The sequence below is a fragment of the Gigantopelta aegis genome, chromosome 13 (genome assembly GCF_016097555.1).
Source record: "Gigantopelta aegis isolate Gae_Host chromosome 13, Gae_host_genome, whole genome shotgun sequence".
Lineage (NCBI taxonomy): Eukaryota > Metazoa > Mollusca > Gastropoda > Neomphalida > Peltospiridae > Gigantopelta > Gigantopelta aegis.
In genome coordinates, this window is record NC_054711.1 from 2,006,249 (window position 1) to 2,024,763 (window position 18,515).

An 18,515-nucleotide genomic window follows, 5' to 3' on the forward strand; every position below is an offset into this window, starting at 1 on the left:
TACACGATTAGTTAACAAATAATACACGATTAGTTAATAAATAATACACGATTAGTTAATAAATGAATGTCAAATAATACGCGATTAGTTAATAAATGAATGTCAAATAATACGCGATTAGTTAATAAATGAATGTCAAATAATACACGATTAGTTAATAAATGAATGTCAAATAATACGCGATTAGTTAATAAATGAATGTCAAATAATACACGATTAGTTAACAAATAATACGCGATTAGTTAATAAATAATACACGATTAGTTAATAAATGAATGTCAAATAATACACGATTAGTTAACAAATAATACGCGATTAGTTAATAAATAATACACGATTAGTTAACAAATAATACACGATTAGTTAATAAATAATACACGATTAGTTAATAAATGAATCTCAAATAATACGCGATTAGTTAATAAATGAATGTCAAATAATACACGATTAGTTAACAAATAATACGCGATTAGTTAATAAATAATACACGATTAGTTAATAAATGAATGTCAAATAATACGCGATTAGTTAATAAATGAATGTCAAATAATACGCGATTAGTTAATAAATGAATGTCAAATAATACACGATTAGTTAATAAATGAATGTCAAATAATACGCGATTAGTTAATAAATGAATGTCAAATAATACACGATTAGTTAACAAATAATACGCGATTAGTTAATAAATAATACACGATTAGTTAATAAATGAATGTCAAATAATACACGATTAGTTAACAAATAATACGCGATTAGTTAATAAATAATACACGATTAGTTAATAAATGAATGTCAAATAATACACGATTAGTTAACAAATAATACACGATTAGTTAATAAATGAATGTCAAATAATACACGATTAGTTAACAAATAATACGCGATTAGTTAATAAATAATACGCGATTAGTTAATAAATGAATGTCAAATAATACGCGATTAGTTAACAAATAATACACGATTAGTTAATAAATGAATGTCAAATAATACACGATTAGTTAACAAATAATACGCGATTAGTTAATAAATAATACGCGATTAGTTAATAAATGAATGTCAAATAATACACGATTAGTTAACAAATAATACGCGATTAGTCAGTAAATGAATGTCAAATAATACCCGATTCATCAGTAAATGAATGTCAAATAATACGCGATTAGTTAATAAATGAATGTCAAATAATACGCGATTAGTTAACAAATAATACACGATTAGTTAATAAATGAATGTCAAATAATACACGATTAGTTAACAAATAATACGTGATTAGTTAATAAATAATACGCGATTAGTTAATAAATGAATGTCAAATAATACACGATTAGTTAACAAATAATACGCGATTAGTTAATAAATAATACACAATTAGTTAATAAATGAATGTCAAATAATACACGATTAGTTAACAAATAATACACGATTAGTTAATAAATGAATGTCAAATAATACACGATTAGTTAACAAATAATACGCGATTAGTTAATAAATAATACGCGATTAGTTAATAAATGAATGTCAAATAATACGCGATTAGTTAACAAATAATACACGATTAGTTAATAAATGAATGTCAAATAATACACGATTAGTTAACAAATAATACGCGATTAGTTAATAAATAATACGCGATTAGTTAATAAATGAATGTCAAATAATACACGATTAGTTAACAAATAATACGCGATTAGTCAGTAAATGAATGTCAAATAATACCCGATTCATCAGTAAATGAATGTCAAATAATACGCGATTAGTTAATAAATGAATGTCAAATAATACGCGATTAGTTAACAAATAATACACGATTAGTTAATAAATGAATGTCAAATAATACATGATTAGTTAACAAATAATACGTGATTAGTTAATAAATAATACGCGATTAGTTAATAAATGAATGTCAAATAATACACGATTAGTTAACAAATAATACGCGATTAGTCAGTAAATGAATGTCAAATAATACCCGATTCATCAGTAAATGAATGTCAAATAATACGCGATTAGTTAATAAATGAATGTCAAATAATACACGATTAGTTAACAAATAATACGCGATTAGTCAGTAAATGAATGTCAAATAATACCCGATTCATCAGTAAATGAATGTCAAATAATACGCGATTAGTTAATAAATAATACACGATTCGTCAATAAATGAATGTCAAATAACACACGATTAGTCAATAAATGAATGTCAAATAACACACGATTAGTCAATAAATGAATGTCAAATAACACACGATTAGTCAATAAATGAATGTGCTCTAGTGGTGCTGTGGAACAAACAACTATGAACTTTAAAATTTAGCATCTGTGGACAAGCAGGGTTTAAGTTGAAAGCTCAACATTTTTTAATTTGGTGAGCTCAGGTCAGGTCAGGTTATAGGGTTTTACGTGCACATTCAGAACAAGCTGTTGTAGTGCATGACAGGAAAGGTGGGGGGAGGGGAGAGGAGTGACCGCCTGCACTGGCAGTTGCAAGGGAGCACCAGCAGCCCGATCGAATCAGTAGCAGGCGGGTGTGAGTGGTGGTGGTGCTATGGAATTTTGAATTGAGCCGTTAATGCCAAAGAGAAAGGGGTGCGCAACTTTGATTGAGGAAATTTGGCGCAATTTTGAACGGTTGGTCGAAAGGTAAATGGCCGAGCTAATATAGGTTTTGATATTATTGAATCGAGAGTAGCTCGTTAATTATAGACCTCTATGATGCTGGATGTCTCCCTAGGTTGCCCATAGGGCCCTTATAAAGGGCCTGACCGCTTCTGGTCGTGGCATGACAACCGGTGACCTCAAGGTTTTCAGTCCCTTTATAGTGGTATGACCTGTCATGACCGTTATCTATCTGACGTTTCAGACAGACAGCAAGAAATCAACATCAAGTACGAGTCGTCGCGTCGCCCTTGATGACACGGTTAAGAGCAATAAGACCGATGTGTCGAAGAAGAGTGAAGACTCCAAGGTCAGCGTCGATTCGAAAAGCAAAGCAAAGAAGAAAACAATTCTAGACCGCGAAGAGTTTGTAGTAGGTAAGAAGTTGAAAATGTGTAGTAATTAATCTTAAAGATTGAAAGAAAATGTTTAGCAAAGCAAAGAATTTAAGAAATGAATTCTAGAATGTGAAGAGTTTGTTGTACGCAAGAAGTTGAGGAGTGTAGTAATTAGTCAAAAAAGCTGAATTTTTGAAAGGGTAGAGTAATTCATTGAACAAATCAAAACAAAGCAACGAAGAAATCACTTCTAAACTGCAAAGAGTTTTGTAGGTAAATGGTCGAAAAAAAATTAAAAGAAGTTATGACATATTTTGATTGCTGGCAATATGCTGCAGTATACCTATGATTTTAGTACCCCAATATCTGAGCAAAGTTCTATTTAGATCTGTTAGTTGAAATGCATTCATTTAGATAAATTGTTGAATAGTTGAGTATTAAGAGATGAAAGATAAGTTGAGGATTAAAAAATATTTGGAATTTATTTATTAACTAAGGTGATTTTTTTGTTATCAGTTAAGTTTCAGAGGGGAAAAAAAATGAAAACATTTTCATGAAAATGACCACATGTGATTCAACATTCTGTGTACTTGCCAATATTTATATTATTATTTATTATTATTTCAACTTGGTTCTATACATTTCTTTTTCTTTTTCAGAAATTTCTACTAATGTTAATTAATTCATTTTACCTTCCTTTCTACAGATCCTTTATTTCTCTGTAATGAAACAGCCAGCTCGTTTAAGCAGGAAAAGATTGACAGAGAAGATGTTTGTTTTGTTTAATGACACCACTAGAGCACATTGAGGTTGACAGAGAATTACATGAGTTAATATGTTTTTATCCTGCAGCCACCGTCTCTATTGACAGAATATGATGACAGATAAAGCAAAGTCATATCCGTATAGTAGCAGGATTTGACTTTTGACGTCACTCATGTCAAGTCACGTGCATAGCTACATTACAAAATCGCTCATTTGACGTCTAGGTCATTGTACAATAGAGCTGAAATGACAGAAATAATAGCTTTTCCCCTTAATTTTTATGGTCTGCAGGATAAAAATTATAACTACATGTAGTTAATGACATTGGATATCAGCTTTATCCTGTTTAGGCAGAATAAGAAATTCCACTCGGTAGAGTCTCGCGGAACTTCCATTCTTACCTTCACAGGATAATTAAACAGATATCCTACATCATTAACTAGTTATTCTCTATCTGTAGTTTTCAGCAAACAAACCAAACAAGTTGAGCAGCTGTGCAAGTTAATCTTTGTTTTAATCTTGTACAATGTACCACAGGTTAATAACTCAAGGCAACTATGGTGAAGCAATGATTTGATAAGAAGAAAAGTTTGATTAATGATTGCCCAAGTTAACCTGTTATTTTTTTTCTTCTTCTGCGTTCAAGCTATAGTTGATCATGTTTTAGATTTGGAGTCCGGTTGTGGTGATAAAAAACGCTGTCTCTGTCAAGTCTTCTTTGGAACCCCAAAGCTTGACAGCCAGTGTTGCTCCGTTAGGCCAGTGCTTTATCTTGGCTTCATTGTAGAGTGGCCAACCTGTTATTTTAATCTTGTGGAATACAGGGAAGGTAAACACCTCAAACCAGTTGGAGAAGCTACACAAGGTGTACATGTGGAGGCATGGGAGAGTAATTAAACCTACTCATGGGGTTTTACATGAGTTTACTTTAGCAGCAGAAGCAGTGTTTTGAAAAGAAGAAAGTTCTAGTAAATGACTTAATTCCCATTTTTAAATTTCATTTTCAAATTATGTTTGTGCTTATATCCAATTAAGGTTCAAGCACGCTGTCCTGGGCACACAGTTAAGCTATCTGGGCTGTCTGTGCAGGACAGTGGGTTAGTTGTAGGTGGTTAGTGAGAGAGAAGAGGGTGTGGTGGTCTTCAACACCTACCCATTGAGTTGTTCAAATTCACTCTGGGTTGTAGCCGGTAGCGGGCTGTCTGTCGAGGACAGTGGGTTAGTTGTAGGTGGTTAGTGAGAGAGAAGAGGGTGTGGTGGCCTTCAACACCTACCCATTGAGTCGTTCAAACTCACTCTGGGTTGCAGCCGGTAGCGGGCTGTCTGTGCAGGACAATGGGTTAGTTGTAGGTGGTTAGTGAGAGAGAAGAGGGTGTGGTGGTCTTCAACACATACCCATTGAGTCGTTCAAACTCACTCTGGGTTGCAGCCGGTAGCGGGCTGTCTGTGCAGGACAGTGGGTTAGTTGTAGGTGGTTAGTGAGAGAGAAGAGGGTGTGGTCGTCTTCAACACCTACCCATTGAGTCGTTCAAACTCACTCTGGGTGCAAGCCGGTAGCGGACTACGAAACATATACCTACCAGCCGTATGTCTGATGGCTTAACCACGACTCCACCGAGGCCGGTAGCGGACTACGAAACATATACCTACCAGCCTTATGTCCGATGACTTAACCACGACACCACCGAGGCCGGTAGCGGACTACGAAACATATACCTACCAGCCTTATGTCTGATGGCTTAACCACGACACCACCAAGGCCGGTAGCGGACTACGAAACATATACCTACCAGCCTTATGTCTGATGGCTTAACCACGACACCACCGAGGCCGGTAGCGGACTACGAAACATATACCTACCAGCCTTATGTCTGATGGCTTAACCACGACACCACCGAGGCCGGTAGACTTCCCATGTTAATGTTGGTTTTAATCTTGTGGAATGAAGGCAAGGGTAATAACTTAAAGTAAGTAGAGAATCTATACATTTTAAAACTTGAAAGGTTTGATGAACGACTGCTATTATTAAAATGTTTGTTTTAATCTTGTAGAATATAGCAATGATTAGTCACTGAAAGCAGGTAGAGAAGCATTGTTTTAGAAAGAAGAAAAGTTTGATAAACGAAAGCACAAGTAAGAAGAAAGAAGAAGGAATTGATGAATAATTATATGAGTTAATGTTTTGTTTTAATCTTGTGGAATATAGGGAAGGTAAATAACTCAAAACAGCTGGAGAAGCTGTACGGTCCTCCGACTCCCCCACCACCCAAACCTGAGACTAAACCAGCGTCTCCACCCAAGGGTGAGGATGAAAGATGTGTGACGTTCATGACTAACCCACGTTTGTGTTATTTCAAGATGTTCTTATATACTTACACACAAAAGAAATGCAACACATGATATAGGGACATTTTGTGGACGTTTGCTTTATTTATTATCCACATAGTTCAAGATATTCAGGGAAATATAATCAGTATGACCCACATGTGTCATAATGATTTCACGTGCACCACGAATGACGTTATTTTGTGAAGCAACGTCATAACTTAATGTGGCTTCCTCAGTGTAAACGCTTATCAAAAATTATGTAATTTCTTTTTAGTTACGTTTCAAATGTTTTGACATGGTCCTAGCTTGTTATTCATAAAAATAATAGTTTGGATAATGTGGATAATAAAGAAATTATTACACTCACGTGTGTGTCGTAGTGATTTTACGAAACTCGTGTTTGGATTCATGTATACAATAATCCTGACACTTGTTTCAGCTCGTATAATAATCTATATTTATGTATCACTGTAAAACCTGTTTCATAATTATGTCATCAAAATCATGTTTTTTCCAATTGTTTTTTTTTTAACTTTCTACAAACCAGATCTTTCATAAATTTTGTATGTTTATTAATATGTGCTGTATTTCTTGTGTGTGTCCTTGTACATAATTACATTATTTTCTGTTTCTTATTAATAATAACATATGTAAAGGGATTTGGAAATATTATTGCTAAATTAAACAAAGATTTTAAAGTTGTTATACAAAGGATCTGCTTTAATATATAGTTTGAAATATTAATAATCTGGAACTGGATAAAGGCATACTAAGCTAATATCCAATGATGGTTCAAGCATGTATGTCATAGACAAACTCTGATTAAGCCAGACAGTCTGCTCATGTCAGAGGTGTGTCGTGGGGATATAATACAGGAAAATCAGACCTATGAATTTCGTTGAATGTGATGTTTAAATTGAAATTAACCAGACAACTTGGTGTGTACTGGATAAATAGAGGGGATGAATTAGGGTGCATGTGAAAGATTACCATGGAAACAGCTATATAGAGTACAGGATGGCATTGTTTATAACTGCATGCTGCCATGTGATTGGTTTTTAAATTGGTGGTTTTGTGGTGTTATGCTGATGTAATCTGTTTGGAGTGAAGCACCGTGATTGTGACTGCAGTTTTTACTAACAGACTTGTTGTGATGTGACTGTGTTGATGAAACTAACAATGTACACCCGGTAACCATCATAACCCTGCTGCTGTCAAATTCATAAACATAAAATGTATATGGGTAACTATGGGCATCCTAATACATTCATTCATCTATAAACCGCACTCAACCCCCCCGCCACATCTTTCCAACCACACACTACCCCATCTAAAGTGTCAATTGATCCATCTATCCACCCAATACCCTACCAAGGCAATCATTCATCCATCCATCATTTCATCTATCCACCCACCTACTACCCCAAGCAAAGCATGAATCCATCATCATATATTCATCTGCTATCCATCCCAAAGCATCCATCCATCCATCCGTCCATCCGTCCATCCATCCATCCATCCATCTATCCATCCATAAATGCACTGTTTCATCCATCTATCTGTCCATCCATCCACCCATCCATAAATTTGTCCATTCGTCCATTGTCCATCCATCCTTCCATCCATCCATCCATCCATCTATCCGTCCATTCCATCCATCCATCCATCCATCCATCCATCCACCTGTCCATCCATCTATCTGTCCATTCCATCCATCCATCCGTCCATATGCCCATCCATCTATCCACTTACCCATCCATCCATCTGTACCCAACCAAAGCAATTGTCCATCCGTCTGTCAGCCATCCATCCATCCATCTGTCCATCCATCCATCCGTCCATCCATCCATTTACCAACCCCCATTGAGCAAAGTTTTGAGTTTTGTTTGTGGTTTGTTTCGAGCGTGTTTGGGAGGGGGGGGGGGGGGTATTTTGTTTTAAAACTGTAAGATAACTTGTGAATTGGGTGCAGGGCATTATAATTAACCATCTGCTAATCTTGATTTAACTTTGTTTCGCAAGTTGAGACGACTATCTTGTCAGTGTTACATTCCCAGTGTGGCACACGTCATAAACAACATTGTATCAGAAACATGGTTCACATTTTGTAACAGTTTGTAAGTTTATTTGCATCAGCAACACTGATGACATCATGTGCACATCACAGTTAATAAATTACATTGGGCCCAACATTGGGTTTACTCATATTAATGACTTAAATGATTATTTATCACCGATACATTCACTGGTGTCTTAGTGTTAATTAACCAGTAGGCCTAATTAATACAATTTCAATCATTAAAGTAATCAAGTGTTTGTTATGTTAGAAAGGAGAAGCACTTTATTATAGTTCTCATGAAATAAAGAAAGCTCTGATAAAATTCTATTTATTTTCACGAGTCTGAGGTAACCAATTTTAGTCTTTAGTTTCTACTCACAATTTTTATAATTCTGTGTTTGTAAAGTGAATTGTTCTCCACATTCAAACTGTAAAGCTGCATCAAGAACTGTGTTAATTTTTATTACTATTATAAAATCAATCTGAATGTAGTAGTAAACAAACTCATGGCAGGCTGTTAATGTGAAGTGACTTATTTATATAATATTAATATGCATCATAGAAACTGAACCGGTGGCAGTTATTCAGAAGCAGGAAGTACCACAAGAATATGCCCCTGAAGTAGAAAAGGAAAGCCCCAAACCTGGTGAGATGAAGACATGTATATTATGTATTTTACTTACACGGTGGACATATTTAGTTATTGAGGTTACACATACAAAACACAAGGTGATTTATATAAAGGTCAAGATAGCATTGCATGTTTGTGTACAAAACGGATATTACTGAAGTGTTCTTTTAACAAGAGGTGGTTGGTTTACAAGGTGTCCAGCAGCAGCAGGTTCAACTTACTATGTACAGTTTGAAGTTTGTTTGTTGAATTGTTTTAATAGATATTAATTAAAAGTTATAGTGTGCAATTATCCTTTAACAGAGTTAATAATAATGGTTATTTTATACTGTAGCTGGTATACTGCTGCCAGTGCACAGTACGTTAAAGTCTGTTGTACAATTCAGTTACGTGGTTTCAATTTCCAGTTTACTGTATTATACTGTTGCCAGTGCACTGTTCTTTCAAGTCTGTTGTAGAATTCAGTTACATGGTTTAAATTTCGAGTTTACTGTATTATACTGTTGTCAGTGCACTGTTCTTTCAAATCTGTTGTAGAATTCAGTTACGTGGTTTAAATTTCGAGTTTACTGTATTATACTGTTGTCAGTGCACAGTTCTTTCAAATCTGTTGTAGAATTCAGTTACGTGGTTTAAATTTCGAGTTTACTGTATTATACTGTTGCCAGTGCACTGTTCTTTCAAGTCTGTTGTAGAATTCAGCTACGTAGAAAACCATTCATCACTTTTCGATTTCAACAGCTAAGATACACACCTGTACATACCATACCATCTTTTATAGATGAACAAAAACAAACATACATCATTTTTTTTAAATTGCTCTGGGTAGGAGCCCAGTACCTACCAACCGTAAACTTTAATTTTTCATTTGTCTATTTATCCCTTTTCAATATTAACAGCTGAGATACCAGCTGTGCCAGTAGAAACAGAAAAACCTGTGAGATCTGAGAGTCGAGTGAAATCGCAGGCAAAAGCGATAAGACGAGAAAGTTTTCCGGGTGAGGGCCGCACTGTTTGAATCATGCACTGTGTGCTGTCAAATATCATTTCAGTTGCACGGGAAAGGGGAGAAATGTTCCCATATCCATTATTTAATCAATGGGTATTACTGGTAGTTTTCTACATGTCCAACCCCCTACAGGTCCGATCCCCTACAGTTCCAACCCCTACAGGTCCAACCCCATACAGGTCCAACCCCCTACAGGTCCAACCCCCTACAGGTCCAACCCCCTACAGTTCCAACCCCCTACAGTTCCAACCCCTACAGGTCCAACCCCCTACAGGTCCAACCCCCTACAGTTCCAACCCCTACAGATCCAACCCCTACAGATCCAACCCCCTACAGGTTCAACCCCCTACAGTTCCAACCCCTACAGGTCCAACCCTCTACAGGTCCAACCCCCTACAGTTCCAACCCCTACAGGTCCAACCCCCTACAGTTCCAACCCCTACAGGTCCAACCCCCTACAGTTCCAACCCCCTACAGGTCCAACCCCCTACAGGTCCAACCCCCTACAGGTCCAACCCCCTACAGATCCAACCCCTACAGATCCAACCCCCTACAGGTTCAACCCCCTACAGGTTCAACCCCCTACAGTTCCAACCCCTACAGGTCCAACCCTCTACTACAGGTCCAACCCCTACAGTTCCAACCCCTACAGGTCCAACCCCCTACAGTTCCAACCCCTACAGGTCCAACCCCCTACAGTTCCAACCCCTACAGATCCAACCCCCTACAGGTCCAACCCCCTACAGGTCCAACCCCCTACAGTTCCAACCCCTACAGATCCAACCCCTACAGATCCAACCCCCTACAGGTTCAACCCCCTACAGGTCCAACCCCTACAGGTCCAACCCTCTACAGGTCCAACCCCCTACAGGTTCAACCCCTACAGGTCCAACCCTCTACAGGTCCAACCCCCTACAAGTCCACCTCCTACAGGTCCAACCCCCTACAGGTCCAACCCCCTACAAGTCCACCTCCTACAGGTCCAACCCTCTACAGGTCCAACCCCCTACAAGTCCACCTCCTACAGGTCCAACCCTCTACAGGTCCAACCCCCTACAAGTCCACCTCCTACAGGTCCAACCCTCTACAGGTCCAACCCCCTACAAGTCCACCTCCTACAAGTCCACCTCCTACAGGTCCAACCCCCTACAAGTCCACCTCCTACAGGTCCAACCCTCTACAGGTCCAACCCCCTACAAGTCCACCTCCTACAGGTCCAACCCTCTACAGGTCCAACCCCCTACAAGTCCACCTCCTACAGGTCCAACCCTCTACAGGTCCAACCCCCTACAAGTCCACCTCCTACAAGTCCAACCCTCTACAGGTCCAACCCCCTACAAGTCCACCTCCTACAGGTCCAACCCCTACAGGTCCAACCCCTACAGGTCCAACCCTCTACAGGTCCAACCCCCTACAAGTCCACCTCCTACAAGTCCAACCCTCTACAGGTCCAACCCCCTACAAGTCCACCTCCTACAAGTCCACCTCCTACAAGTCCACCTCCTACAGGTCCAACCCCCTACAAGTCCACCTCCTACAGGTCCAACCTCCTACAGGTCCAACCCCCTACAGGTCCAACCCCCTACAGGTCCAGCTTCCTACAGGTCCAACCTCCTACAGGTCCAACCTCCTACAGGTCCACCTCCTACAGGTCCAACCCTTACAGGTCCAACCCCCTACAGGTCCAGCTTCCTACAGGTCCACCTCCTACAGGTCCAACCCTTACAGGTCCAACCCCCTACAGGTCCAGCTTCCTACAGGTCCAACCTCCTACAGGTCCAACCCCCTACAGGTCCAACCTCCTACAGGTCCAGCTTCCTACAGGTCCAACCTCCTACAAGTCCACCTCCTACAGGTCCAACCCCTACAGGTCCAGCTTCCTACAGGTCCAACCCCCTACAAGTCCACCTCCTACAGGTCCAACCCCTACAGGTCCAACCCCTACAGGTCCAACCCTCTACAGGTCCAACCCCCTACAAGTCCACCTCCTACAAGTCCAACCCTCTACAGGTCCAACCCCCTACAAGTCCACCTCCTACAAGTCCACCTCCTACAAGTCCACCTCCTACAGGTCCAACCCCCTACAAGTCCACCTCCTACAGGTCCAACCTCCTACAGGTCCAACCCCCTACAGGTCCAACCCCCTACAGGTCCAGCTTCCTACAGGTCCAACCTCCTACAGGTCCAACCTCCTACAGGTCCAACCTCCTACAGGTCCAACCTCCTACAGGTCCACCTCCTACAAGTCCAACCCCCTACAAGTCCACCTCCTACAGGTCCACCTCCTACAGGTCCACCTCCTACAGGTCCAACCTCCTACAGGTCCAACCTCCTACAGGTCCAACCCCCTACAAGTCCAACCCCCTACAAGTCCACCTCCTACAGGTCCACCTCCTACAGGTCCACCTCCTACAGGTCCAACCCTTACAGGTCCAACCCTCTACAGGTCCAGCTTCCTACAGGTCCAACCTCCTACAGGTCCAACCCTTACAGGTCCAACCCTCTACAGGTCCAGCTTCCTACAGGTCCAACCCCCTACAGGTCCAACCTCCTACAGGTCCAGCTTCCTACAGGTCCAACCTCCTACAGGTCCAACCCCCTACAGGTCCAACCCCCTACAGGTCCAGCTTCCTACAGGTCCGTCCAACCCCCTACAGGTCCAGCTTCCTACAGGTCCAACCTCCTACAGGTCCAACCTCCTACAGGTCCACCTCCTACAGGTCCAACCTCCTACAGATCCACCTCCTACAGGTCCAACCTCCTACAGGTCCACCTCCTACAGGTCCACCTCCTACAGGTCCAACCTCCTACAGATCCACCTCCTACAGGTCCAACCTCCTACAGGTCCAACCTCCTACAGGTCCAACCTCCTACAGGTCCAGCTTCCTACAGGTCCAACCCCTACAGGTCCAACCTCCTACAGATCCAACCTCCTACAGGTCCAACCGCCTACAGGTCCAACCGGAAGAGATTACTATAGGTTTTGTCTCTGTCAGACCCCCATATAATATTCTGGAATTTTGGGTGGGTAATTCTTCAAGATATTGAGCTGAAAGTTTGTGTACAGCTTTATCATATTTAGAGACGGATTAAGTTTAACTTTCAAGGAAATTTGATAATTGTGAATAAAGTTATAGCCCCTGAACTTAGGTATTGTGTTAGTTAATATGTACTGTAAATTGCTGACCTATATGAGCCATTCCAACACAATTTTCTGGCATGTGGAGAACACAATAGAAATGTTTTGGATAACATTTTTTTTTAATCCTTAATTTAATGCATTGAAAGGAGGAACTTATTAGTGATTATAAAGAAACAAAATGGTCAAGTTGTCATATCACAATTTTTTCTGTCTTAATTTGAATTTTCCTAAAATTGATTGCAGCTCGATGAACTGTTCGTTGTAAAATTCATAGTCACCTTTAGTCAGTAATGGTCACCTTGGGCAATCAGGTGACTGCCAGTGTCTACCCACCGTGACTATATTTACTTAACTGACTTGTGATATGTTATATATTTCATGCTGAATTCAGCAGGATAATAATATTTACTGACCCCATATTTCAAATTACTTACTAACAGTTAAGAAACCCAAATCGGTTTCATCAGAGCCTGACTCAGATCAAGAACCAAGTCTACAGATACCGGAGAAGAAACCCGCTCCACCAAAGCCAGCTGGTGAGACGAAATTCTTGCATGTGTTGATGCGTTCAGTCACTTGCAGTGTTCAACCGGTTTTTTTCTTCACTGTGTGTCTTGTTTTGTTTTCATCAATGGAGCATATGATGTTTTACCAGCATGGTGCACAAGCATTGGAAATGGGGTGGGGTTGGGGGCACTGACCCTTCCAACTAAATACATTGCCCCTTTTCCACACACACACACACACATTAAAAAGAGAGTTAATACAATGATGGCCCCTTTCAACTCTGAAAATAATACATCTCCCCCACATCCCCCATTGTAAATGTAAGGCAAATTAATACATTACTAGCCATTCCAGCTCACAAAATAATACATTGCCCCCCATTCCCCACTGGAAGACGAATTAATACATTACTGGCCATTCCAGCTCACAAGATAATACATTGCCCCCCATTCCCCACTGGAAGACGAATTAATACATTACTGGCCCTTCCAGCTCACAAGATAATACATTGCCCCCCATTTCCCACTGGAAGACGAATTAATACATTACTGGCCCTTCCAGCTCACAAGATAATACATTGTCCCCCATTCCCCACTGGAAGACGAATTAATACATTACTGGCCATTCCAGCTCACAAGATAATACATTGTCCCCCATTCCCCACTGGAAGACAAATTAATACATTACTGGCCCTTCCAGCTCACAAGATAATACATTGTCCCCCATTCCCCACTGGAAGACGAATTAATACATTACTGGCCCTTCCAGCTCACAAGATAATACATTGTCCCCCATTCCCCACTGGAAGACGAATTAATACATTACTGGACTCTTCCAGCTCACAAGATAATACATTGCCCCCCATTCCCCACTGGAAGACGAATTAATACATTACTGGCCATTCCAGCTCACAAGATAATACGTTGCTCCCCCATATCTCACTGGAAGACGAATTAATACATTACTGGCCATTCCAGCTGAGAAGATAATACGTTGGTCCCCCATACCCCACTGGAAGACGAATTAATACATTACTGGCCATTCCAGCTCACAAGATAATACATTGCCCCCCATTCCCCACTGGAAGACGAATTAATACATTACTGGCCCTTCCAGCTCACAAGATAATACATTGCCCCCCATTTCCCACTGGAAGACGAATTAATACATTACTGGCCCTTCCAGCTCACAAGATAATACATTGCCCCCCATTCCCCACTGGAAGACGAATTAATACATTACTGGCCCTTCCAGCTCACAAGATAATACATTGCCCCCCATTCCCCACTGGAAGACAAATTAATACATTACTGGCCATTCCAGCTCACAAGATAATACATTGCCCCCCATTCCCCACTGGCTGACGAATTAATACATTACTGGCCATTCCAGCTCAGAAGATAATACATTGTCCCCCATACCCCACTGGAAGATGAATTAATACATTACTGGCCCTTCCAGCTCACAAGATAATACATTGTCCCCCATTCCCCACTGGCTGACGAATTAATACATTACTGGCCATTCCAGCTCACAAGATAATACATTGTCCCCCATTCCCCACTGGAAGACGAATTAATACATTACTGGACTCTTCCAGCTCACAAGATAATACATTGTCCCCCATTCCCCACTGGAAGACGAATTAATACATTACTGGCCATTCCAGCTCACAAGATAATACATTGTCCCCCATTCCCCACTGGAAGACAAATTAATACATTACTGGCCCTTCCAGCTCACAAGATAATACATTGTCCCCCATTCCCCACTGGAAGACGAATTAATACATTACTGGACTCTTCCAGCTCACAAGATAATACATTGCCCCCCATTCCCCACTGGAAGACGAATTAATACATTACTGGCCATTCCAGCTCACAAGATAATACGTTGCTCCCCCATATCTCACTGGAAGACGAATTAATACATTACTGGCCATTCCAGCTGAGAAGATAATACGTTGGTCCCCCATACCCCACTGGAAGACGAATTAATACATTACTGGCCATTCCAGCTCACAAGATAATACATTGTCCCCCATTCCCCACTGGAAGACGAATTAATACATTACTGGCCCTTCCAGCTCACAAGATAATACATTGTCCCCCATTCCCCACTGGAAGACGAATTAATACATTACTGGACTCTTCCAGCTCACAAGATAATACATTGCCCCCCATTCCCCACTGGAAGACGAATTAATACATTACTGGCCATTCCAGCTCACAAGATAATACGTTGCTCCCCCATATCTCACTGGAAGACGAATTAATACATTACTGGCCATTCCAGCTGAGAAGATAATACATTGTCCCCCATTCCCCACTGGCTGACGAATTAATACATTACTGGACTCGTCCAGCTCACAAGATAATACATTGTCCCCCATTCCCCACTGGAAGACGAATTAATACATTACTGGCCCTTCCAGCTCACAAGATAATACATTGCCCCCCATTCCCCACTGGAAGACGAATTAATACATTACTGGCCCTTCCAGCTCACAAGATAATACATTGTCCCCCATTTCCCACTGGCTGACGAATTAATACACTACTGGCCATTCCAGCTCACAAGATAATACATTGCCCCCCATTCCCCTCTGGAAGACGAATTAATACATTACTGGCCCTTCCAGCTCACAAGATAATACATTGCACCCCATTCCCCACTGGAAGACGAATTAATACATTACTGGCCCTTCCAGCTCACAAGATAATACATTGTCCCCCATTCCCCACTGGCTGACGAATTAATACATTACTGGACTCTTCCAGCTCACAAGATAATACATTGTCCCCCATTCCCCACTGGCTGACGAATTAATACATTACTGGCCATTCCAGCGCACAAGATAATACATTGCCCCCCATTCCCCACTGGAAGACGAATTAATACATTACTGTCCCTTCCAGCTCACAAGATAATACATTGCCCCCCATTCCCCACTGGCTGACGAATTAATACATTACTGGACTCTTCCAGCTCACAAGATAATACATTGCCCCCCCATACCCCACTGGAAGACGAATTAATACATTACTGGCCCTTCCAGCTCTCAAGATAATACATTGTCCCCCATTCCCCACTGGCAGACGAATTAATACATTACTGGCCCTTCCAGCTCACAAGATAATACATTGCCCCCCATTCCCCACTGGAAGACGAATTAATACATTACTGGCCCTTCCAGCTCACAAGATAATACATTGCCCCCCATTCCCCACTGGAAGACGAATTAATACATTACTGGCCCTTCCAGCTCACAAGATAATACATTGTCCCCCATTCCCCACTGGCTGACGAATTAATACATTACTGGCCATTCCAGCTCACAAGATAATACATTGCCCCCCATTCCCCACTGGCTGACGAATTAATACATTACTGGACTCTTCCAGCTCACAAGATAATACATTGCCCCCCCATACCCCACCAGACGAATTAATACATTACTGGCCCTTCCAGCTCTCAAGATAATACATTGTCCCCCATTCCCCACTGGCAGACGAATTAATACATTACTGGCCCTTCCAGCTCACAAGATAATACATTGCCCCCCATTCCCCACTGGAAGACGAATTAATACATTACTGGCCCTTCCAGCTCACAAGATAATACATTGCCCCCCATTCCCCACTGGAAGACGAATTAATACATTACTGGCCCTTCCAGCTCACAAGATAATACATTGCCCCCCATTCCCCACTGGCTGACGAATTAATACATTACTGGACTCTTCCAGCTCACAAGATAATACATTGCCCCCCCATACCCCACTGGAAGACGAATTAATACATTACTGGCCCTTCCAGCTCTCAAGATAATACATTGTCCCCCATTCCCCACTGGAAGACGAATTAATACATTACTGGCCCTTCCAGCTCACAAGATAATACATTGTCCCCCATTCCTCACTGGAAGACGAATTAATACATTACTGGCCCTTCCAGCTCACACGATAATACATTGCCCCCCATTCCCCACTGGAAGACGAATTAATACATTACTGGCCCCTCTAGCTGAGAAGATAATACATTGCCCCCCCCCCTCCCCCCCCCCCCATACCCCACTGGAAGACAAATTAAAACATTACTGGCTCCTTCCAGTTCAGAAGATAATACATTGCCCCCCTCCATCCCCCACTGGAAGACAAATTAATACATCACTAGTCCTTCCATTTTGTGACATCTTCCGATGCCTATGTGATGTGATTTTGGTGTTGTCACTAACAACTGCAAGCTGTACGACTTTGATTTGATCTTTGTATGCATGTATCACTATTTCACTGGAACATATTCATTTTATTTTCACTGTTTTGATTAGTTGTCACACATTTGGGAATGACTTCAGATTGTTATTCTGAAATTGACTTTATAACAGTTTCTTAATTTTTTGTCTGCTCTGTGAAAGTTTTATTCATTATTTGCATGGTGAATATCAAACTTATTTGCACTGTTTTGATTGGTTATTTTGGCATGACATCTGATATTCACCTTCCTATTAACTATCTAACATTGTTTCTTCATCTTGGGCTTTATGCTGTGCAATTTTGATTGGTTATTAAATTGTGTATGTACTTTATGTATTGGTGGAATTTGAATTTATTTGATTGGTTTTGATTGGTTATGATTATGAGTCGGTTTGGCATGTCTTCAGATGCACTTTCAGGTCACTGAATATGTGATTGGTTGTTTGTATGTATTTTACGTGTTATTGAAATGTGGTTATATTTGCACTGTTTTCATGAGTGGTGAATCACTTTGATATAATTTCATATTTTCTCTTCACTATTAACTTTCTTACAGTTTCTTAACTTTTTGGTTTACTGTAAAAATGTGATTGTTATATACCAGTACATGCATTTTACATATTGGTGCATAATGTGATTGTTATATACCGGTACATGCATTTTACATATTGGTGCATAATGTGATTGTTATATACCGGTACATGCATTTTACATATTGGTGCATAATGTGGTTGTTATATACCGGTACATGCATTTTACATATTGGTGCATAATGTTAATGTATTTGCACAGTTTTTATTGGTTGTTCATTTTGGGTCAGTTT

The 18,515-nt window shown here is 40.4% G+C and overlaps 1 protein-coding gene across 2 annotated transcripts in view; it reads left to right on the forward strand.

Annotated features, from left to right (window-relative positions):
* Positions 1–18,515, forward strand: part of LOC121387809 (inner centromere protein A-like) — a 99,803-nt gene that overhangs the window by 53,383 nt on the left and 27,905 nt on the right. For both annotated transcript variants that reach the window (XM_041519021.1, XM_041519022.1), the window contains exon 15: positions 2,864–3,035. In XM_041519021.1, the coding sequence (XP_041374955.1) occupies positions 2,864–3,035 (172 nt within the window). The remainder of the gene's footprint in view (positions 1–2,863; positions 3,036–18,515) is intronic.